This window comes from Cnephaeus nilssonii (genome assembly GCF_951640355.1).
Source record: "Cnephaeus nilssonii genome assembly, chromosome: 7".
Classification (NCBI taxonomy): Eukaryota; Metazoa; Chordata; class Mammalia; order Chiroptera; family Vespertilionidae; genus Cnephaeus; species Cnephaeus nilssonii.
Genome location: NC_137078.1, coordinates 24563362 through 24587317, shown reverse-complemented (window position 1 = coordinate 24587317; position 23956 = coordinate 24563362). Strand labels below are relative to the sequence as shown.

Sequence of the window (23956 nt, the reverse complement as noted above, 5' to 3'; positions counted from 1 at the left end):
CAAAGTTTGATTCTGTGAGGTCATGATGAACTCAGCGTCTGACAGGGAAGCGCTGAGGGAGGCCGCTAAGGCTCAGCCCAGAAAGCTGCCTGTTAGTGGTGAGCCAGCCCCCAGGAAGGCACTGCCCTCTCCCTGGAGAGGACTGGTCGCCCAATTTAGTCCTTGCTGAAAAGAAGCAAGGACAGCCAGCGCCTTCAGCGTCTAAACATTGACCTCTGTTGGCCAGTTGTGCCGTTGCAGTGTTTTTGCAAATAAAAGGCAAACACGGAACTAGTTATTCATTGACAGTTAATGAAGTCACACGGAGGGATTTTTCCATCGAAGTATATATGATCATGTCTGTCTTCTTGAAATTCCCTTAGGGGGAGCCTCATCTACCTCCAAGCACGCAGTCAGTGCTGATGGGTGCTGCATTGGGCATGCTCAGTACAAAGCTGATTACCTAGTTTCATGTTTGCCTCCCATCTGTGAAAACACTGCAAGGCATGCACCTATTACAGGCCAGAAAGCATCCTAGACTCTGGGCATAGAAAGATGAGCAAAACGGACAATATCTCCACCTTTGTGGAGCATATAGTCTTGTGGGAGTTTGGGGCAAGAGATGAAACAAATAGCACGAGTAAAAAAATAATGCATCAAATGATAGTGCTATGGGGGAAAAATAAAGCAGGGTAGAGAGGGCAGGAAAGCTAGGGATGGGATATTATTATTTCAAGCAGGGTGGTCAGCGAAGCCCTGAGAAGGGCAACGCAAGGCGACAGTGCACAGGGCAGACGGGATTCCAACTGCAGGGATTAATGTGGACACAGACGCAGAGGTGCAGGTGCAGGTAAAGGACCAGCAGGAGACAGGTCACGGTGGTGCAGTGCAGAGGGGGCATGCAGACCACGGCTTGTGCATGGTGCTTGTTCTCCCAGTGAGAGGGAGCTGGCTTGGCCAGGACAGCGGCAGTAGAGGCAGTGAGACGTGGTCTCATTCTAGGTAAATTTGGAAGAGAGGACAGACAGGATTTGCTTTGTGATTTGATGAGTGTAGTATGAAAGAGCTGAGTCAAAAGTGACTCCAGGCCTTGAATGACTGGAATAATGGAAGTGCCATTCATGGAAATGAGAAGAGCATAAGAGGTGCCAGTGGGCAGGGGGTCTGTTTTGGACACATTGCATTTGCAATCATCCCTCCGTATGATTTCTTCATTAACTGTTAATGATCAGTTAACCTTGAGGAATGTCTATGTCCTTCTGATAAACCACCAGGTACCCACGTGGACATCATGCGATAACATGGTGGCCAGTATCCAGGTGTGCCTTGTGAAGTTACTTGTTTTGCATGCATGTTCTGTCTCCCCACTGAAGCAAGAGCTAGGTCTTAAACAATAGGTTCTCTTCTGCAGTCCCTCACATTTAGCAGGTACGCAGTGTAGTTACTGAACTTTATTACAACTGCAAAACCTGGAGTGGGAACACTTGATCAACAACATTGGAAGCTCTCAGCACCATAGGGGAGACCTGCTTGGGTCTCAAATTCAAGGAACTCAGAGCTCATTGTTCCAGTTTAAAGTAACATCATGTCAACGAAATCTCACCAAGTCTGTTTCATGTCCAACAAAGTAGCCATCAGCACTGAGAGCATGTTTTGAGGTAGATAAGTCCTCTCCAAGGGAATTTCAAACAGACAGACCTAACTACATATACTCTTACTGAAAAAATCCCTCCGTATGATTTCTTCATTAACTGTTAATGATCAGTTAACCTTGAGGAATGTTTATGTCCTTCTGATAAACCTAATTATGAAATACACAGATTGGTTATGAATACTTTACTAGTAGTATGCTTATCTGAGATATGTACAATGAGAGTTAACTTTCACCAAAGGGAAAAAACTTATTTTAGTTGACATATATGCAGACCCCAAAAAAGTACATTTTCTAGATAATTCAGGAGGAAAATGTCTGAGGATGAATAATCAGTGAGGAGAAAAAATAGCATTTAGCATGAGCTACCCAGTCCACTGTTTACAACAATCACATTATCTGAATAATCTTTCACTCCGAGTTTGTGTAGACTCGCCTGAGGATGTGTGTGTGGCATCTTTTCCAGGATGTCAGAGCTCCTTTGGGAGGAGGCAAAGCCAGAACTTAGGAGGAAGGGACCAAAGACAAGCCTTTGAAGTGGTGGAATATATTTTCCCAAACCTACCCAAGTTAAAATGAATTCCATTATCATCAGCTCTGTTTAGTGCATATCTTAAATATTCTCTTCTTCATCACTTTTCTTTCATGAATTGTTAGGTAGGCTGTTCAAGCTACAGGCGACCTCATGGTATTTAATTCTAAGACCTGCCTTGGGAGTGTTGAGATGAGGGAGTAATGAAGGGCTTTCAAATGCCCCAAAACATTATGGAGTATATAATTGGAAGCATATGCATCTACATCACAGCCTTTGGAATAATCAGTAGTATTACTTGTTATAAAGGCCTTGAAAACATTTCTTCTTAGTGAGTCTGTAGATACTGGGTAACATGTGAAAGTCTCAGGTAGACTTATCTATGAATATGCAGTAGACATTGTTTTCAGAACATGGAATATTGGCTGCTCTGAGGAGTGTGTACAGTATGGCTCATACACCAAGAAAACTGTCAACTGGTAGGTATTAGGCTTTCTGTCGGCAAGGAGACAGACTGCCCGAATCAGGGGATCATCCAGGAACATGCAAAACCAAAAAGGCCAATATGTTTGCAAATAGGGCTTCCAGTATTATGAATGTCACATGACCTCTGACAGCTGTGAGGCAGGGATAAGCAAACAGTGAGTCTGGTAGATTCTTCAGAGATATTTATACTTGAGAACTTTGTTTTTATGACTTGGAAATACTGTTAAAAAATCCCCACTTGAAGAAGGATTGGTTCCTCTGCTCAGTTTGTGATGTTAATGGCTCTAAGAGGTTTGGGGCAGGATTTATGGAGCCAGCTCCAGGGTGGCCCTCCCACTTGGAACTCAGTGGTTATCCCCATCTGATACTATAACTGATATGATTGTTCATATGTATATGAAAATATATGTGTGTGAGATATAAATGTAGTTCTGTAATTGAATAGCAGCCTCATCACACATTTACATGGGGAGACTAGAATTGTATGAGTAGGTGTAAGGCCAACACTATTTCACAATTTTCTGTACCATGAAACAAACCATGAGCTCCTGCCATTGGGATCCTGTTTATTTCAAGTGACATTCCCACTGTTGGGGATAGTAGGAATGTCAAGTTCATCTCTCTTAGTGTATTATATCTCTGTTCATAGAGGCAGAGATCGGGAGCACAGAAAAAATAAAATGGGTTGGGAGGCCATAGAGACTGGATTAAATCCCAATTCCATCCATTTCACAGCTGTGACATTAGGCAACTGATTTAATCTTTCTGAGACTATAATTATAGTTCCCTATTTTTTAAATTAGAACAACAATGCTTTTTTCACTAGCATATTGTTAGCATTAAACAAAAGGCTTTTTGTAAAGTTTGTACTCTAATGTTCAACAGATAGTAGGTACTCAAAAAATGTTAGCTTTCTTTACATTTTTAAAATATCCCAGAACTATGCAGTTTCCCCCAGATGATATTCACATTTATATGGGCTCATGCTCACACACTACAGTAATAGGCATGCGTCCTGCCGGCCGAGAGTTTGGCATGCTTGTTGCAGATGAACCAAGTACTTGAGATGTTTATATCACATTGACCCTCTCCCAGCAATGTTCTCCCCTCAAACCTCCCCCGACTCTGCCGGCCGTTCAGGTCCTGGTTGAAAGCCCTCCCCGCTGACTCTAACCCTTGCTGATTCAGCTTCCCCTAGATTCCTGGGGTACATATTCATTTATCCAATAAACAGGAAGCCTCAACTATGTGCCAGGTACCCTTTTAGGAGCCAGAGATACGGTGATTAACACACAGTGCCTACCTCGTGGAGCGCACACAGTCTCACTCCGACCCACATCAGCCCCATCACACATGAGAAGAGCCTTGTCCAGTGAGCTGATCAAGCACAAGGCCGGCGCCTAGCTCGGTGCTGAACACTCAGATGTTCTTTCATCCTTGGGGGTCGACTGACTTGTTTTCACAGAGACCAGGCCTAGAGCTGATGCTCAGTAAAATGGCATTTTGAGTGCCGAAGGGACTTTTGCACTGGCCTCTGCCCAACATCTGCATATGGTAAGTACACATAGAGCAGAAAATGAAGAGCCTCATTCGTGTGTGTCAGTGGAGGAGATTTGCGGAACTGCCTTATTCTGTCCCATTCAGCTTCTGCACTGTGCGTGTTGTGAACTAAAACCCGAACAAGACGTTTCCACTTAACTTCCTTTCCGTCTCCCCTCTCTGTCTCTCACCGTTTCACAGGTCAGCGTGGAGGTGTTGGTCGAGTACCCTTTTTTTGTGTTCGGACAGGGCTGGTCGTCCTGCTGCCCGGAGCGAACCAGCCAGCTCTTTGATTTGCCGTGTTCCAAACTCTCCGTCGGGGACGTCTGCATCTCGCTGACCCTCAAGAACCTGAAGAACGGCTCTGTGAAAAAGGGCCAGCCCGGGGACCCGGCCAGCGCCCTGCTGAAGCACGCCAAGGCCGACGCCCTCGCGGGCAGCAGGCCCCGGTACGCGGAGCAGGAGAACGGCATCCATCCGGGAAGCGCCCCGACGCTGCTCTCCGAGAACGGCGAACTGAAGTTTCCAGAAAAGGCAGGATTGCCTGCAGCGCCCGTGCTCACCAAGATGGAACCCAGCAAGCCCGCAACCACGAGGAAGAGGAGGTGGTCGGCGCCGGAGACCCGCAAACTGGAGAGGTCGGAAGACGAGCCGCCTTTGACTCTTCCCAGGCCTTCGCTGATCCCTCAGGAGGTTAAGATTTGCATCGAGGGCCGGTCTAACGTGGGCAAGTAGGAGCAGGAATCCGGCCCTCCCTGATCATTTGTATCCAGATTACTGTACTGTAGGCTCAATAACACAGTATTTACATGGTATCCTCTTCCTTTAGGTTTCTGTTATGACCTTGTCATTAGAGTTACAGCTGGCGTTGCGCAGGAGACGGTGCATATGCTTTTTTCCACGCGTGTCTGTCCGTGGGCGAGCGGGGGCCACGAGGGCCGGCGAGGCCAGGCGCCTGGTGGGAATGCATGTGGCTTGAGCCCGGGGCTGCCTTCCCCAGCTGCGCGGGAGCATCCGCTGGGCGCTGGCTGCTGCTGGCTTCGGGAGGAAGTTCGCGGGAAGGGGGTTGCAGGGGTGTGTGTGTGCGTGAGCGTTGGGGGGGAGGGGGGCAGCTGGGGTGCCACAGCCTAAGCGAGGGTCTTCTTCTCTCTGCCTCCCCCTGCCTCACGCTCTCGGCACGGGGTTGGAGCTCCAGAGACACGTCCTCAGGAGGTCTCACGTACAAAAGAAATATCAGGAACCCAGCCTCAGGGCATCCCAGAGAGGATGGAAAGCTAACCCTGTAAAAGAACATTTTTCCCCCCCCTCCAACATATTTTACAATAAAAGCAACTTTTAATCATATAGATATGTATTTCCCCCTATGGGGCCTGACTGCACTGATTTTTTTTTTTTTTAAGAGCAACTGCCACACGTGGGATTTCGTGTCTGCTTCGCTAGTCCAGTGCCGTCTTGGGGTGTCTGGTGGGCAGGGCCGCCCTGGCTGCGGGGCTCCCTGAGGGTGCGGGGCGGCCGGCGGGGTGGAGCGTGAACGCCCCGCCCACTCTGGTTCTGTGCAGTGTTAGGAACACCAATCAGGTGGTCGCGTTGACTTCCTCCCAAGAGGCAGGTGGAGCTGCCCTGCAGAGAGTTGAGGCAGCTCTTCACCTTGGGTTTGCAAATCTTTTGTCTTTTAACTCTAGTACTGTTTATAGTTCATGACTATGGACAACTCGGGTGCCACTTTTTTTCAGATTCCAGTGTGACGTGAGGAATTGGATTTTGAAGATGAGCATATATATTGCTATCTCTAAGCACTTAAAATGCTGTTCACACTTTATTACCAAGCATCTTGGTCTAGCATTCAACAAGTACTGTATCTCACTTTAAAGTCTGTGGGAAGAAAAAAAAAACAGAAAAAAAAACAACTAAGTTGCTATCTTTTTTCGACACTGTAACTGCATTTCAGCTCTGCAGAGTTTCTCACGTCAAGATATTGACAGTTTCAATGTGGTTTAAAAGGATGAATGTGAATCATGAACCAGTTATGTGACAATGAATGACCACCCAGTGCAGCCTGGCGGGAAGGCACTTTCACTCTGATGTTTGAGAAGGGATTAAAGGCATATGCAGAGCTGGCAGAGAAACCGAGAGAAAAGGGATGGAAAAAAGAATACTCATTTTTGTCCAGTGTTTTTCTTTTTACGACGAACTTTTAAAGAACCTTGCGATTTGCACATCTTGAGTTCATAATTTGTGTGATATTCCTGCAGTTTTTATCCAATAACATTGTGGGAAAGGTTTGGGGGACTTGAACGAGCATAAATAAATGTAGCAGAATTTCTTTCTAACCTGCCTAAACTCTAGGCCATTTTATAAAGTTATGTTCCTTTCAAAATTTATTTTGGTCTTTCTACCACATCTGTCACAAAAACCAGGTCTTTGGCAGGACAACTCTGAGAATTTTCTTCAGATTCATTGAGAGAGTTATCCATAGAGACATTTATATATGTGAGCAAGTTTTTTTTTTTAAAAAATTCATTATTGTTGTTGTTAATGTCTTTTCAGAATGACTTTTTTTTTTTTTCATCTGAAATCAAATCAAGATTTGGTGTTTGGTACAAACCCAGAAAGGTATTTCAGAATTTAAACCTTTCATTCCCAGAGAGGTGAAATATTGTTTGTGGGTTTTGAGTTTGCATCTCAAAGTGCTTTAAAAAGGCTTTATAAGTAGGAAGAAATTTTTAATATTCGTACTTAGAATGGCTGCAGCTAATCTGAACAAACACTTCTGATTTTCCTTTCCTCATTGAGAAATAATACTTTTCCCATTTCACAAATTTAAGAAGTCCTAATTCAACCCACATTTTTGGCTATCCAGTGTTCCTTCACATTTTGTTCTCACCAGGACTAACGAGTTGATAGACCATTTTCTGGAATGTACCAAAAACATTTGAATAGATATAGAATAGCTAGAGCCGGACCTTGCTTGACTCTCTTCGAATTCCATCACCCTCCCTGCATGCTCGCAGAGAGCTGGGTGGACCCATTCTCGCAGTCATAATGCTCCTTTCGTGCTGTATTTTTTTTTTTAAAGCGTTTCTGTTCAGAGAACTTGCTTAATCTTCCATATATTCTGCTCAGGGCACTTGCAATTATTAGGTTCTGTTTTTCTTTTTATTTTATAACCTTTGGTGGCAAGAGGAATACGGGGCTGCCACATCGACTTTGTCCTCCTTGGCACCACTATTTACAGTAGCCACTCACGTGGACTCAGAAAGACACACACCACCTTTTGGCTTACTTCGAGCATTGCACTAACTGGATCCACACCACCAACACTAAAATGGGAAAGTAGACATGGTTGGAGCAATAGGAACATCATCGTCACTTTTGTGCTTCTCTTTCAGGTATAGGAATTATAAGAGGACTGGTTCTTTCTCAGCATCGTCCCATTTCGCTCTCCTGCTTTTTCAGCATGTGCAATACTTTCCATGCCAATAGAGCCTGATCCGTGTGCTCTAGTTAAAGCTCACACCCTTTTGGCTTTTTCCTTGTTTGGAGGGGAGGAGCTGGAAGGGGAGAGCCTCCCGCTGCGAGCTCCCCCTGCTGCTGTGGATGCTGAGTGCTGGGCGGGAGCCTTCAGGAGCCCAGGTGTCAGTCGCCATGTTGCAGAAAGATCAAGCAAAGGAGATCTAGGGGACCAGCCGCAGTACCGCTGTCACCACGATGAATAGTGAATGTGGAGTGTGTAGAGGAAGGAGGCAGAGTCATTTCTAAGGCGCACTCTGGAGCAATAGAGCCAGCATCAACCCATTTTCCACGCCCTTTCCCGCAAGTGGGCAGGCCCCTCCTCAGGCCTGTGTCCTTGAGACTTTGAGCTGTGCCTCTGAGCCCGCAGGAAGTGATGTGTGCGTGAACTGTGAGCGTGCAGGCCAGCGGCTGTGGAGGGGCCGCCTGCCAGCACTGCTCACTCTCCTCTGTGGCAGCTTTCTCTTCAAATAGGAAGAACATCCAGGGGACAGGGAGCTGCCTCCTGTTTGCAGACCTTGCTGAACTGACGCTCCCAGAGCAAGCAGCCTTTGTCACACTCCTGCGTAGCAGACCTGGCAGCGACAGGCGTAGAAATTCTCCGGTGCCCTGCAGCTTACGAGAATCAGCCTTGTGCCTCTGTACCCTGTCCACTTTGCAATATTTGCTGACACTGTCTTTAGTGCTTTCTTTCCTGTTTTCCACTTTTAAACTATTAACAGCAGGCCTTTTGCATTTACAATGGAACACAATCACCAAGAAATTAGGGTGAAAAGAAAAAAATATAATAAGAAACCAACAAACAAGAACCTCTCTTTATAGGGATTTCTAAATACAGAAAAGGACTGTTCCTTCGAATGTTTAACCTGAGAATTATTTCAGTTTGTCTGGGCCACACTGGGTTGCAGATAAAGAGATGGGTGCCACTTACCTCAAACCTTTTGAAGTGGAAATCCAAATTGCATTTTCATTGGGACTTTCAGGATAATTTTCTATGTCAGTCAATTTTTTTTTGTTTTGTTTTCCCCAACTCGCCCCGTTTGGTTTGGGATGGTTTGATTTTCTTCACTGCTGTTGTCGACCCCTTTCTGACTCTGCATTGGGACCCTCTGTTATTTGTTGGGTGAGCGTGTTGGGTTGCCCCCACAGGAAGTGGCAGCAGCTTCCCCCCCCCCCCCCCACAGGAAGGCTGCGGAACCTTTCACACCTCTTACTCAGGGACGGGCTGGCGTGTGTGTGGTACACTGATGTGCCCGGAGCAGCACTTTGACTGCTCTGGAGTAGGGCTGTACAACTTCGAGGAATGTTTGGATTTCCTGCACCTTGTGGATTACTCCTTAGATCCTGCATAGATTGCAATATAATGCTGCGTGTTCACGAGGAACAGTAGCTCCTAGTAATCATCAATCCACTCTTTGCACATAGTTTGATCTTTACTGAAATATGTTGCCAAAATTTCTTTTTTGTCGTCGTCGCTTTGGAATTTTTTGTTTGTTTGTTTTTTAAGGAAACAATTGACAATACCCTTTAACATCTGTGACTACTAAGGAAACCTCTTTCTTTCATAGAAAAATCTCAATGCTTTTAAAGACACTAATGCCACGCGATTTCCGATTTGGGTGAAGAAGCAGAGCTCTTGGGACAGAAGGCCAGGCTTTTTGAGCTGTGTGGGTTGTCATGGCGACTGTTTCATGTACCATCAGCAGCTCAACAAGCTGTGGCCTGTTCTCTCCTAACCCTTTGCACTTCCTGTTTTCTGGTCACCGTGATGATTCCAGGTGACAACAGGGCCGCCCGTCTCCCTGGCCCGACCCAGCTTCTTTGGTGGATATGAAAGAAAAGGGAATTAGGCTTTTTTATTCTTTAAGAGTGGAGTGGAGGCCTTTGCTCCCACTTTTGTGTTTTCAACCCAGAATTTCTGAAATGGAGAATTTAAGACATCGAGTAATAAATATACAGAGAATATACTTTTTATAAAGCACATGCATATGCTATTGTGTTGGGTTGGTTTCCTCTTTTCCACGGACAGTGTTGTGTTTCTGTTGATAGGGAAACTCCAAACGATTTGCACACCTCTACTCTGGAGCCGAGACTTCTACAGAGATGACCTCGCTTCAAATGTTACTTACTGATGGGATCTTTTCTTGTAGCACTAGACCTTGTGGGAATTTCCTTTTTTTTTTTTCTTCTTTATAATGTACACCTAACCTGAGAAGCTGAAGAAAAGAAATTTTTGAGGCACTCACTTTGAGGAGTACAGGTAATGTTTTAAAAAATTGCACAAAAGAAAAATGAATGTCGAAATGATTCATTCAGTGTTTGAAAGATATGGATCTGTTGAAACAATGAGTTTCATACCTTGTTTGTAAAAAAAAAAGAAGAAGAAGCATAAAGGTTGAAAGTTACATGTTTTTCTTTGTATATAGAAATTCGTTGTGTCTAAATGATCAGATTTGTATGGTTACGGCCTGGAAGAATTACTGCGTCAAAGGCTCTTCAACTATACCTATGCTTCATTTCTGTTTTCGTTACATAGAGCCCTCCTTCTAAGAGAGAGAGGGCAACTCTGTATTCTGCAGTTTGAGAATACTGTTCATTCCTATGCTGAAAGTACTTCTCTGAGCTCCCTTCTTAGTTTAAACTCTTAAGCCATTGCAACTCCTTTTTCTTCAGAAATGATATTTTGACATTTTCAGCACTTCCTGTTCCAATAAACCCAAAGATTATAATCCTGAACAAGAAGTGTTTGTAACAAGGGATCCTAGCTACTAATAAAACAGGACTCATTGTGAGGACAAAAAAATGTTCGGCCTTCTTCCCCCCCCACACCTCATTTAAATGGGGGGGGTAAAACACGAAATTCAATTCAAATGCCTCATTTCACTTCAGTTAACTTTTTCTTTATATTGAGGCCAAAATAAATGTGGGACAACTTCTCAGAAAAGTCATATTCTGTCCAAAAATCAAGCCAGCCAGCGGATACTGGACAGCTGTGGGGATATTGAGCAAACCCACCTACAGTTCTTACCTGCAGAAGCTCAGCTGCCCCCTTGCTGTTAAATGCAACATTTCTGGTAGCTGACATTCACCTGTACAATGGGAGGGATCAGCGGCCTCGGTGTTTCAGTTTCTCGTGTCCTCTTGACTTGCATACAAACGGTTCAGCTGTATTAAAATTAAGTGCATTTGGCCAATAGGTAGTATCTATACAATAACAGTCTCTAAGAATTTCCGTAACTTTTCTTATCTGAAAGGACTCAAGTCTTCCACTGCAGATAATTGGAGACTTTGCCCAAGTTTTCTTTCCCTTTAGTTTGTTCGTTTACTGTCTGGATGGCCAATGAGCCTGTCTCCTTTTCCATGGCCAGTCTGAAGGCCTGTGTGGGAAGCATTGTTTACAGTCATCTTTGCTGAGACTGTTCTCTGGAATATCAGGGCTGAGGCGACGCTACTTTAGAGCTGTTGTCTTTAAAAAGCAGGTACCAAGCAGCCAGGTGCGTAGGTTTCCTCTGGTTCTCACGTGAACCACCTACTCTTAACCCTTTGCACTCGCTTGCTTTTTTCTCGATTCCTTTATTCTAATGCTAACCGTGTCGAGTCACACTTGACATCTGAGTGCAAAAGGTTAAGGTATGATCTGGCCCAGGAGTGGGGTAGATTCTTTAGTCCGTGACCATTAAACGTGACACCTGTGCGTTGGGTTCTGTGAATACTGCCCTTTTGGCCTTTGGGGGAGGTTTCTTCACCCCCGGCCATCACTGCTCACCTGTAAATCCAAATCAGTGTCAGCTGAGGGGAGGTTTCAGGACAGCCCTAGTCTCCGTGGCGGCCTTCAGTGAACACAGCGCCCTAACTTCTAGCCAGTGGGGTCCCGGCCCAGAACCATCTCTGAGATCCGTCCCTCTGGATGTGTTAATATCTGATCATTCAAACTTCCAACCGTATGCCTCCCACCGGCCAAGGGAAAGGAGACGCCAGAACTGTGGGCACTATCAGACTGACATGGCCAGTACAGAGGAAAACTAGGGAAGGAGTGATGATTTGCACCTTATCGAAAAGAAAATATTACGTGCATACATAGTTAAGAGCTTTTATTGTGACAGGAGAACTTTTTTCCATATGCGTGCATACTCTCTGTAATTCCAGTGTAAAATATTGTACTTGCACTAGCTTTTTTAAAACAAATATTAAAAAAAAGGAAGAATTCATATTCTATTTTCTAATCGTGGTGTGTCTATTTGTAGGATACACTCGAGTCTGTTTATTGAATTTTATGGTCCCTTTCTTTGATGGTGCTTGCAGGTTTTCTAGGTAGAAATTATTTCATTATTATAATAAAACAATGTTTGATTCAAAATTTGAACAAAATTGTTTTAAATAAATTGTCTGTATACCAGTACAAGTTTATTGTTTCAGTATACTCGTACTAATAAAAATAACAGTGCCAATTGCAAACGTGTCCTTGCCTTGTGTCAGGTCCTTGAGGGACATGGAGGCTGAGGCAACTGGGAATTCCTCCTTCCTTACCCACGGCTGTCACCCGTGGGTTTGGGGGGTGGTGACATGGGCATTGCCTGTACTAAGGGTGTGGGGAGCAGAGGTCGGGATGAGTTTCTGAGACAAAAGTTACACTTCCGCATCTGATGCTGTGCCTCGTTCCGTTCCTGTTTATTGCTCCTGTCTGAATTCCACTGTTTACAAGAGATAATTGTTTCTAAACAGCATTTGGCAGCTTGGTGCGCTCACGTAGCATCATGGATACATTCTGTACAGTTTCGCTGTAAACTGGTTCATGGTCTGAAGGCAAAGTTCACTGTAGTTAAAATGTTTCCTGTAGTTATGCTTGTTAGAAACGCAACAAGCTGGGGGGAGGGGGGGGGGTTGTTTGTCTCAAGCAGTTGCCCCAGAAAGTGGGTCCTCAGGGACCGATGACTTTCAGTGACCTTTGCCAGCTGTTTGTGTGATGACGACCTCCCAGCTGGGAGGCCCTGCAGAGGTGGAGGAGAACCCGGTGTCCAGTTAGCCCAGGGAGGGAGGGTAACTCTGTCCTATCTTCCTGGCTCGGTGTTTGGGGACATCTCACCAGGATGTCCTCTCAGGACTCACGGGAGGCCCGGACGCGTTGTGCATGTCGGTGTGTGGCGGAACGTGCACTAAGCCGGCAGTGAGGAGGTGAGCCTCGCGGCCCGACAGGAAGCCCTGCCGGGTCCCTCCTCCTCCAGAGCAGTGTGGGTGGCCGTGCTGTGTGCTGGGTGGGGCACGTGTGGGGCAGCAGTCTGAGCCGCCGCCTGCCCTGTTTTAATGTTAGATGCTAATGGCTCTGACAAGTTTGGGGTCCAATGGCTGTGAGTCTTACCTGGACTGATCACACCCATTAGGAAAAGCCTTTGCTTTCCCCGCTGCAGTGGGGAGGCCTGGACGCTGTTAAGCACACAGCGGGACCCCGAGGCGGACAGGACGGCACCCAGTTCCCCGGCTCCTTCCCTCCTCACCCGCCCACTGCTGCACGGAGGCCTGCACTCAGGCAACAGGGCTGCTTCCATCTGTGTCCCGGCCTGCGCCTGGTCTGTGGGCGGCTCCCCTCCCCCCACTCCTGTTGGAGGCAGAGATGAACTGGCTACCAGGTGGATGCCTTAGAATCACTGCTAATTGTGCGGCTTCTGCTTCCAGATGACCCAGCAGAGTGTGCAGCTTTTCACGTCCCTAAACACCTGAGCGAGGGACCTGCCTTCAGTTGGTTGGTGCAATGAGAGAGCCAGTCTGCAGTCTGCGCAAGACAGACAGCACGAGCAGACATCCCGGCAGAGGGCTGCCCACAGGGGCCATCGGGTGACGGGTGCCCCCACCCTGGGCACTCTGGGGGGAGCCCAGGAGGATCCCAGTCCGGGAGGGGCACTGGGAACAGTCCCTTCCCACTCACTACTGCTGGGACATCTTAAGTGGATCCCCTCAGGTCCTCCTTTGCTTCACCTCTCTCCCTCATCTATATATATAAAACCCTAATATGCAAATAGACCAAATGGCTGAACAACCGGTTGCTATGATGTGCGCTGACCATCAGGGGGCGCATGCGGAACATGGAGGGCATCGGCTGTGGCGGGATGGTGGAGAAGGTGAATGGGGGCTCCAGACCAAAGACGGGGTGCCAGTTGCTGTCATAGGGGCGAGCCTCTGGTGGTTACTGAATATTCTTTGCTCCCGCACGCCGTGGTCCCACTGGGTGCTCGCACCTGCTGCTGGCGCTGGCCCCACTTGCACCCACTGCTGGGCCCGATTGCCCCTCAGGGCTTCTCCACCTCCCCTGCTCCTGAGGGGCGATTGGGGCAACAGCCACCGCTCACACACGCTGCTGGCACTGGCCCCAATCGCTCCGCGCAGTCAGCGGGTGTGCCTGGGGCCATCAGTGCGTGGGAGCAGCAGCAGCAGGAGCAGGGCTGCTAGCAGACAGGGGACCGGGAGCCGTGGTGGGAGGGGCCGGGCAGGGGTGCGGAGGATGGGCCGAGACCCACCCTTGTGCCCACTGCAACCTTGTGGCCCACAATTCCTTTCAAGGTGCACTAATTCATGCACTGAGCCCCTAGTTTTGCATAAAGAAACAATAAAGAGGCATGTCAAACCCTTCTTCCATCTTCTACAGGGCAGCCTGGGGCTCACCCCTCCTGCCCAGCAGACAGGAAAGGCGGGGTGCCTCCAGCACAGCCCCACATCTTGCTCTGACTACACGTCCTTGACCCCCACATCTCCAAGGTGTAGCCATTCACATTTCCACGAGTACAAGCATCATTCTCCAGGGGTGTGGGGGAAAGGTATTCCAGTGGAGTTAAAGTTGCTGGTCTTGGACGGTATTCTTGTAAGACTGAAAATGGAACTCTGAGTGTGTGCAATTTGGTGGTTGCCCTCCTACAGTGGACCCTCGGCCCCTCCTTACTCCAGGGCCATTGCTGCCTTTTCAGGGAAAAGTTTACTCCTGCGTCTGCTTCTTTAGAAGTAACACCCTGGTCTGCACACACCCTCCAGTCCTATCCCTCAAGTAATGCTTCAGAAAGCGGCCAGTCGTCACCAATGCCCACGTTCACCATTGACACAGCGCCACAGCGGACACAGCGCCACAGCGGCCGGCTGCAGGGCTCCTGCCAGGCCCGGGTCCTCTCTCCAGGAAAGCACCGACGTTTCCGGTGAGTTGACCATTATCCAGGAACATGGGCGGCCCTTCCTTCAAAGCATAATCACCACGAGGGGACGGTTCTAACTCATATTTTAAACCAATGCTTTTAGGAAGCCGCTGGTCAAGGTGTTTGCTGTTTGTTTTTTTTCAATGGGATTCTACCTGCTAATTTTTTGGTGGGTAACCTTTCAATAAAATATGGTGGGGAATTTCAAAGTAAAGTATAATCTCTTGAAGGGAGAGGCCAGCCAGGCAAGTTGGACTCAGAAAGGAAGAGATGGAGGAAACAAAGCTAAGTGACAAACCAGGACAGGGACAGGGACAGCGCCCCAGAAGGAGCACCAACTGGCAGGGGCAGATGAGCTGCTCCCCAAAGACTCGGCTACCCGAGGTGGTGACACACCTCCCCGCCCACTGAGAGGAGCTGCGGAAACCGGCGCCTCCTCACCCGTCCTTCTGTGCTTTGGTTCTTCTCCAGAAAACGGAAGGAAGCCGGAGGGGGAGACCTGGTTACCCTGACCCCCCCCCCCACCACCACCACCAGGTATCTGGACTTAGAGCCACTAGCGAGCGCGTCTGGGAAGGAGGTGGAAAACCCCAGGTCCCCCTACAACATGGTTTCCTGAAAAGGCAAACTCCAGGACTCAGTAAGTCTGAAGGTAATAGCATTATATTAAAGTGAAACCATTTTCTTTTTAAAAAACAAAGAAAAAGGTACGAGTGTTAGTTTTCACGATGAGGTTATGAGTTCCGGGCAGCTGGGCAATGACAACTGACCCCATCAGTGCCCTGCCTGCTGCCCCACCACAGGCACTAGGGGACCCCGGCGCCTCCCGGCGGCAGGAGGGGCAGCAGCGTCCCGCCATTCAGGAGCAGCCCGAAGCTCAGATGGACGGGGATGTGAACGCGGCGTGTGGAAGCTTCCGAGAGCAGCCGGCGCCTGCCCCCGGGTTAGCTGAACACCGTGTTGTGCTGCTGGGTCACCCGGATGAACGTCGTCCTCTTGCTGAGCTCTTTGAGCTTGGCGGCCCCCACGTAGGTGCAGGTAGACCTCAGTCCCCCCAGGATGTCCAGGATCGTGTTTTCTACGTCTCCTCTGTAAGGCACTTCCACCGTCTTGCCTTCCGATGCTCTGGGAGAAAAAGGAAGTGCTCCTTTAATCCCAGCTCTAGCCCCTGAAGCAGCCCCAGGGCCCTCCGGTAGCCAAATGCCCCTGACCCCACACCCACACGGCCTCAAACACCAGGCGGGCCCCGTCCGCATCTCGGATGGACAGGTCCTCCCACCCGAAACGCCTGACCTCCCGCCCGCTGCTCAGAGCACCAGGGAAAGCGTCTGTGAGCAACCCGGACCTGCTCAACGCATTCCTCTCAGCAGCGGGCCTCCCCGCTGCGCTACAGAAACTCACCTCACCTTTCTCCCACCTGTCTGCACACCTGTCTCCCGCTGGCCCAGGGCCCAGGGGCAGGAGAGCAGACGTGGGGGATTACCTCCAGGCCAACCCCGCCACCGCCCCTTCTGCTCACCCTCCCTGATCAACAACAGAAGACGCCTGGAGCTTCACCCTCCTGCATCCCAGGTCAGACTCCGAGCATCTCCAAAGGAGTCAACGAGGAGGAGGCGGAGGAGGAGGAGGAAGAGGAGGACGAGGAGGAGGAGGAGGAGGAGGAGGAGGAGGAGGAGGAGGAGGAAGAGGAGGAGGAGGAGGAGGAGGAGGAGGAGGAGGAGGAGGAGGAGGAGGCTGCCAATGAAATGAACACCCTCACCCACCAGGTTACGTAGGCACCTCCACCAGCAAGATGCAGCGACTTCCCTCCAACGGCCTGCCTTTCCTGGGGGCAGGGCGCTTTGTCGGGCACATTGCCCCAGCTCACTCCCGCGCTCACGCAAGTCATACACCTGCCGTGCTAGGTGTGGGGTAAGGTCCCAGCAAGGTGGAACCAGAGTAGAACTCGGGACTTTTTTAGCACCGAGCCGCGAGGGCTTAGGTTAGCATCTTTCCTGTTTTCAGAGGAGGATTCAGAAACTCAGGTCCAGTACACAGTGCAAACCCTGAGCAGCATCTGTCCTCGCTGAGTCGGCCCCTCCTCACAAAGCCTCCAAGTAACACTGACTCCACAGGTCAGGTCCCCTTCCTGCCAAATGGGGACACGGTCCAGACCCGCTTTTGGAGAGACAGCGCAAAAAGGAGACCCCAAATCTATGCAGAACTCTAGCCCCACCTAAGGGCCAATCTGGGAATTTTAACAATTAACCAAATTGTTACTGGAACTTTCTCTAGCTGGTCTCTCTTCAACTGTTAAAATACTACCTCTTGATTAGAGACTTACTACCTGGAATTTCAAAAGGGAGTAACTCTTGTACACTGAAACCTACACATGCAAGACTGCCCTTGGGTGAAGTCTATGAGACCATCCACTAGACCCGTGGTCGGCAAACTGCGGCTAGCGAGCCACATGCAGCTCGCGAGCCACGGTTTGCCGCTCTGTTGACTAATGAGTTTGCCGACCACTGCCTTAGGGAAAACCTTCTGGGTAAGGGTATTGCCTTACGCAGTGGTCGGCAAACTCATTAGTTAACAGAGCGGCAAACCGCGGCTCGAGAGCTGCATGTGGCTCGCAAGCCGCAGTTTGCCGACCACTGCACTAGACCAAGGGCTGGCCTAGCGGCTGGCTTAGGGCACTGATATGATGAAGCGGAAGACTCAGGTCACTGCTCTCTGTGACCAGAGACCAGCGTCCTTGCACGCGTGCCTGCCATGCCTGCCCTTTCATTTTCTGAGGCCCGGGCCTTCCGGGGGCTTCCTGGAAATCACCCAGATTCTCATCCTGGTTCTCTGCTAACTGGTGACAGCACCTTTTGCAAGTCATTTACTGCTGACGCTCAAGTCTTCTCATCTGTAAAACAACAGTACTTTGATCTCCCAAGGATGGACAGCGTGAGAGCCGAATAAATGGTTAACGACTGGGAAGGAACTAACACAGCATACATAACGGGGTCTTAATTAAATATAATGTCAATGAGGAGAACCATTCTCGTGAGGAGACGATGGTGATGAGGCTGCAAACGCCCAGGAAAAGAGAGGGAAGGAGGGAGGAAAAGGAAGGAAGATGGAGAACAGATACAGCCCGCAGGGCTCAGGCTGCCTTTGGGCCCAAGTCCTGATTCCTCCAGGGCGTCTCTTCCTTGTCTAAGGTTCGAATCCACTTTCAGATAGGAGTCTTGCTGCTCCTGAATATTTTATCTCCTGTTGTGTCTGGACCCTGCTGAAATGACAGGAGATGAGTTTTCTTTTGGCCCCTTGGCTTCTGTCCGTGGTGGAGCCTCGTCGGGCCTTCCCTGTCTGCTTTTCTTAGGACCCGATACAGATGCGACAGCTGCAGGGCAAACAGTGTACTCCAGGCAAAGCAGCCAGTGCCCAGGAGGCCCTGCCCCGCCTGGGATGTGACAATGGCTGCTGGGAAAGCGGGGAGCTTGGCCAGAGGTCCGGGTTAGCACGAGCAGCAGTCCCCCCGCCTCTATCAGTCACCACACGGGACGGCTGTCCCCAGGCTGCAGGGGAAGGAGTGCGGCCAGTCAGACCCCTACTCCTCTTTCCCACCCCGCCTTCCCCATACTATAATGTTCTATTTATTGAGGTTCCCCCCCCCAAAAAAAAGAGAAAGACTGGCGAGAGAGATGATTGAAGTCCCCGGTTCCCTAACTGAAGAAAGAGCTTGAAAGATGGTGCCCCACACTGCCCGCCCGTTGCAAATCTCTGGGAGTTCTGATGTTTCACCTCTGGATTGCTTTGAACCTTATATAATGCATCTGAAACCCATGTCCTTACAATAAGCGGTTAGGTGTGGAAGGAATGGTAGGACATGGAGGGTGTCGGCCACAGAGGGTTTGGGTTCCATCCCAGCACTGAGGCTTCCTGGGGGAAGGCAGTCGGCCTCCCACAGAGGACTTCCTCCTGAGGATACAGGACCTCCGTCCTGCCCCCTCCGTGTGCCCTGTCGTCAGCGCCAACCCCAATAAGGCCAACAGCAGCCTCTCTGGAGCAGGGCAAGGTCATGGATATATTGTCATATAAACACACATGCAGGCAATAAAATGGAAGTGATTTTAACCACTGTCGCCCCAATAAATCTAATTTAAAGGTAAAACAATAACATAGATGGAAGTGAAATTAAGGCCAGGTTATCTTTTGGGATCACGGATTTTAAAAAAGAAGGAAAGCAGACGTGAGCATCCCGCCTACAATGAGGGGCAATGACATGGCTAAAAATGATGCCTGTTTCAACTGTCAGAGCCGAGAGGTGCTGTGTGAGCCCCTGTAGGCGAAACATGGCATTCTTCAAGAAAGCCGACCGCCACGTGATGGCCCAGAACCACACCTGCTTCATACGCAATGAAGACCCTTCTTCAACCCAATTCTCGCAGCCTGAACGCATGCCGGGTCAGAGGTCAGAGGTCACTGGGAGAGGTCAGCAGAGGCTCTACCAGAAGGATGAGGCGGTAACCTCCCGGCCCCCTCTGGAAGTCTGGAGTGTCACCTCGGGGACTGGCTGAGCAGGAGCCCTCCCTACTCACACACACCCCAGGCCATGTCCAACCCACCCCCAAACAGCTCTGCTATCACTGCCTTTTGAGGGCCCCCACACTGCACACTAGCTGGGTAAAAAACATGGCTACTTACAAAGAGCAAGACAGGTTTCCTAGCCCCTGCCCGTGGTGCTTTACTATAAAGAGAAGCAACGTTCCTTGAGACCTACTTCCACCCGTTTCTGAGAGGAGCAGGGGAAATGCGAGTCCTCACCGGTGAGAAGCCTTACCTGTACTCGGCCACCCCTCCGGCGTGTTTCTTCATCGCTGTTTCGGAGCTCATCCCATAGAAGAGCTTGAGCTTCTGCCCGTCTCTCTCGATCACCTCTCCGGCACACTCGGTGTGGCCCGAGAACATGCCCCCCAGCATGACAAAGTCTGCTCCGGCTCCTACACGCCCGGTGTGGGACGGGAGGAAGCAGCAATGGAAAGAGCTCAGAGAAGACAGGCTCTGGGAAGATCCAAGTGCTACCCCGCTCACCCTCCAGCCACCTAGCTACCGTCCAGAGAGAAGCCCACCTCTCCCCTCCCGACAAAGTTTAACAAGGGCCAGTCCTCTGTCGTTAACAATGAGCACCTTCCTGCCAAAACCGGTTTGGCTCAGTGGATAGAGCGTCGGCCTGCGGACTCAAGGGTCCCAGGTTCGATTCCGGTCAAGGGCATGTACCTTGGTTGCGGGCACATCCCCAGTAGGGGGTGTGCAAGAGGCAGCTGATCGATGTTTCTCTCTCATCGATGTTTCTAACTCTCTATCCCTCTCTCTTCTCTCTGTAAAAAATCAATAAAATATATTTTTTAAAAAAAACAAAACAAAACAATGAGCACCTTCCCGAGGTTGAACTTAGACTCAGAGCAGCGTTTTAGGCTGCCCGCTGTCCATCTTATCCTTGGTGCAGTAACTGCTCTACAAGGTCCCCACCAGGCATCTGGTCTACCTTCAGCTCTCGGCACGCTCGCACCGTGTAGATCGTGAGACCTCGGAGCAGACTGAACCTCCTCTACTGGACTGGCATGAAGGACAGAAACCTGCACATGTGTATGTATGCATGGATATGTATCGTGTAAAGCTCTACCTCCCACCTCTGTTGTGATATTTGCCTTCTAGAATAAATAATATCCCATATTAATCACCAAATGGCATGAAACTTCCAGGCTAGGTGCAGAGGACACAGGCGTGTTGAAGCTGCCTTTGAAGGCTACACTGGAACAGGGCCAGGAGCAGCTGGAACAGCAGGACTGGCCACTGCCGTGTCCCAGGGCCTGTCACAGGGCATGGCACATGGGAGACGCCCATGCCTAGTTGTCAAGGAAGTAAAGGGTGTATGTGAAGAAATGGGAACAGTCCCACCCCCACCCAGTCCATGGGCAACTGTGCAGACAGGGTCTCCACCGACTGCTACAAACCGCTGCAGCCGCTCCCCGGGAAGTCCTAGCGAGGGTTCCCATTCGGAACACGAGGACACCAGGGTACAGATACACTAAGTCAGTGGTCGGCAAACTGCGGCTCGTGAGCCACATGCGGCTCTTTGGCCCCTTGAGTTTTTAGCAAAGGCCAGCTTAGGAGTACCCTAATTAAGTTAACAGCAATGTACCTACCTATATAGTTTAAGTTTAAAAAATTTGGCTCTCAATCAAAAGAAATTTCAATTGTTGTACTGTTGATATTTGGCTCTGTTGACTAATGAGTTTGCCGACCACTGCCCTAAGTCATTAGAATGAAGGACAAGGAGGAGTAACCCCTGAAAAGTGGCCGTGACCTCTTCCATCTGGTTGTTTAAATAGTTATGAGGACTCTGGGGTGGGGGTGGCCTTACAGTCCCTTCTGCCAGCATCGCTGACAGGCAGGCTGCCCAGCGGGCCCTTAGGCCTGGCGCCACAGGGCTTCCCACCTGCAACCAGCTTTGAGGCCATTCCTTGCGGGGTCCCTAACACAGATGCTGGCTCTGTGGCCCCTAAGCCATTATAAGGCGACTGAGAAAGCTGGTGTCCGCCAGGCCTCCTGATGACCACAGCCCGGGAGCAGATGGAAACAGCGGGAGCACAGACACAGGTCCTCAATGGTGCTTTGAAGTGGCTTCTAATTAACCTCGTTTCTGACCCCTTTCAGGCCTTTCCCACCAGCACATTCCCTGATCCGGTCCCTCTCCTCACGCTCCCCCAGGTCCCCCTGCACTTGCTGGAAGGGGAGTGGATGAGGAAAGACGCCAGGAACCTCGCCCAGACCTGCTATCTACAAGGCTCCTTCTTCGGGACCTGGCACTTTAAAGTGTACTCAGCTCCCACTCTGAGCAGGGACACGCGTGCACCATTAGCAGGAGCCCAAGATGGAACACCCACCAGCATTGAGAAGATGCTGCTCAAAAATCAATAGTGAAAATGTCCTTGGCCGGTGGTCCTTCCATCAAGGTAACTGAGCTTGTCAGGACAGCAGGAGGCCTGTGTTCTCCCTGCTCTGCCCCGAGGGTGGGACCCTGACTTTGTCATTTGCCTCTTGGAGCCTTGTCCCCGGGACATTCTCCCGGGTTGCTACAAACCCAGCTGCTGAGAACACTGCCCCATGTTTCATTTTGTCATCACCAGTGTTTAAAAACAAAACGAGAGCCAGTGCCCACGCCTAGGCCATTCTATGGGATGAACTCTGAACCAGTGGCGGGGAGGCACATGGGTGAGGGGAAGAGCCGCAGACATCCCGTACTTCAGAAAGTCTCCCTTCACCGAGCAAGAACAAATATATCAACCATCAACCGCAAATGTGACTGTGAGGTCAGGAAAGGAGGGTGGAGCCACGGGAGTTTGGTTTCTGCCTCCTGCCAGTCAATACACAGGGCTCCCACTTCACACTCTGGAGGACCCAGCCGAGCAGGCAGTTCTGACTTCTGAACAAAGAAGTTTGCACGGGTTAAGCGTGGGCACAGCCTGTTGAGATGCTTTCCTGAGAAAAGCCCACTGGCTCGCAGCTGGACACTGCTGCCCCCTAGTGGGGAACGGGCTCCTCAGCCTCCTGTAAGAAACCGCTTCTGAGAAGCCAGCCCCCGGCTGGGTTTCCCCACAGACCCTCCCTGAGGTTACTGCGTATTTGGACCCGGTACTGTCCTTTCTACAGGGGCCCGAGCCTTCCCAGCTGTGATTTCTGAGCCATGACTTCACCACCCTGGCCTGCAGGATGCCATCCCTAAATCTATCCCTGGGTGCTCGGCCGGCTCTGCCACAGCCAGAGTGAAACTGATGCCAGGATTTGGGCCTGAAATCCGGGGAGAGGACACTCTGGACTGGCCCGGAAAAACCCCTGCAGGTTCCACCTCCTCATTCCAGATCCCACCCCGTTCCAGGTTCCCACCCCTCAGCCAGCTCACAGCTGCAGAGAGCTCCCGCCCTCCCTCCGTTCTCCTCACCAAAGGCTTTGGCGACATCTCCTGGACACGTGCAGCCTCCATCCTTCAAAGAGGAGAGAGCAAAAAGGATGTCAGTGGGAGCTCACCAGGCCCTCCCTCTCCCCTGGGGTGACTGGGAGTTGATACCCATACCCACCCCCCAGCCAAGTACACAACCCTCAGAGCCAAAGCCCAACACTCCCCTCAACAGGCACCTTCCACCCCCAGCCCTGCCCTCTGCCTGGGAAGCTGCTGAGCACCAGAGGGGCTCCGACCTCCTCCTCCTCCAGCCTCTTACACAGCACGCCCAGCCCTCCGCCCTCCAAGTTCGTTCTCATTCAGTAGTCACCTCTCCCCACCTGCCTGGTGTGAGGCGAGATTTATGTAGTACAAGGGCTGGATTATTTTAAGAGCCAGAAAGGACACCGAGTTCGGTCCTTTATATTCCCAGGCACTCCGTGTTTCTAATTCCCCTTCATGTCATGTGCCCAGTTACCTTAGTCAGACATGCATTCCTGACACCCACCCTCCCCACCCAGGACAGTCTGTTATCCTGGGCTGCCCGGTGGGGTTATGTTTAAACACCAGCAACCCAGCACCCGGTTTCCCGGATGCAAAGCCGCTGTGCTTCCTCACGTACACAAAGGGCACAACGTGAACAGGCTCCCTGCTATTCTATGCGCAGCGTGGCTGTGTGGGGTCCCAGAAGGCGAAGGGCGCAGGGTGGTCTGGAGCAGCAGCCAGACCCCCCGGGAGAGGCCAGGAGGCAAATGCACGGGGCAGGCGGGGCTGGCGCTCAGGGCGCGAGATGTGACAGAGCCCAAACTCAGTGCAGGTCTGGGAGAAACAGCAGGTCTCAGAGGGCAGCCTCTGGTGCCCGAAGGGGGGACCCGCCCTCAGAGCAGCCAAGAGCATTGGGAAGAGCACAGAACACAGGCCACCAGACCGCCTTGCTTTGCAGTCGGCAGGAAGGTGGGTGCGCCGCTGGAGTTGCTCTTTCACAGGTACAACCCATATCCCTTCACGTGTCCTGCCAATCATTTTTAAAGTGCTTTACCTCTTTATCTAAATCAGTACAACACAATAGGGTTTCAAACCTATAACCTCAACAGGTGATATAAGCTCATGCTTCTGTT

General features: G+C 50.2%; 2 protein-coding genes across 6 annotated transcripts in view; one reads left to right on the top strand and one right to left on the bottom strand.

Annotated features, from left to right (window-relative positions):
- Nucleotides 1-5240, top strand: part of ATXN1 (ataxin 1) — a 403794-nt gene extending 398554 nt beyond the window's left edge. For all 5 annotated transcript variants that reach the window (XM_079777084.1, XM_079777083.1, XM_079777085.1 and 2 more), the window contains one exon: nucleotides 4389-5240. In XM_079777084.1, coding sequence (XP_079633210.1) covers nucleotides 4389-4922 — 534 coding nt within the window. In that variant the 3' untranslated portion in view covers nucleotides 4923-5240. The remainder of the gene's footprint in view (nucleotides 1-4388) is intronic.
- Nucleotides 5241-15410: 10170 nt separating this feature from the next.
- Nucleotides 15411-23956, bottom strand: part of GMPR (guanosine monophosphate reductase) — a 46160-nt gene continuing 37614 nt past the window's right edge. Inside the window, exons 7-9 of the mRNA XM_079776021.1 lie at nucleotides 22842-22884; nucleotides 19680-19839; nucleotides 15411-15994 (exon numbers count right to left, since the gene is read on the bottom strand). Coding sequence (XP_079632147.1) covers nucleotides 15814-15994; nucleotides 19680-19839; nucleotides 22842-22884 — 384 coding nt within the window. The 3' untranslated portion in view covers nucleotides 15411-15813. The remainder of the gene's footprint in view (nucleotides 15995-19679; nucleotides 19840-22841; nucleotides 22885-23956) is intronic.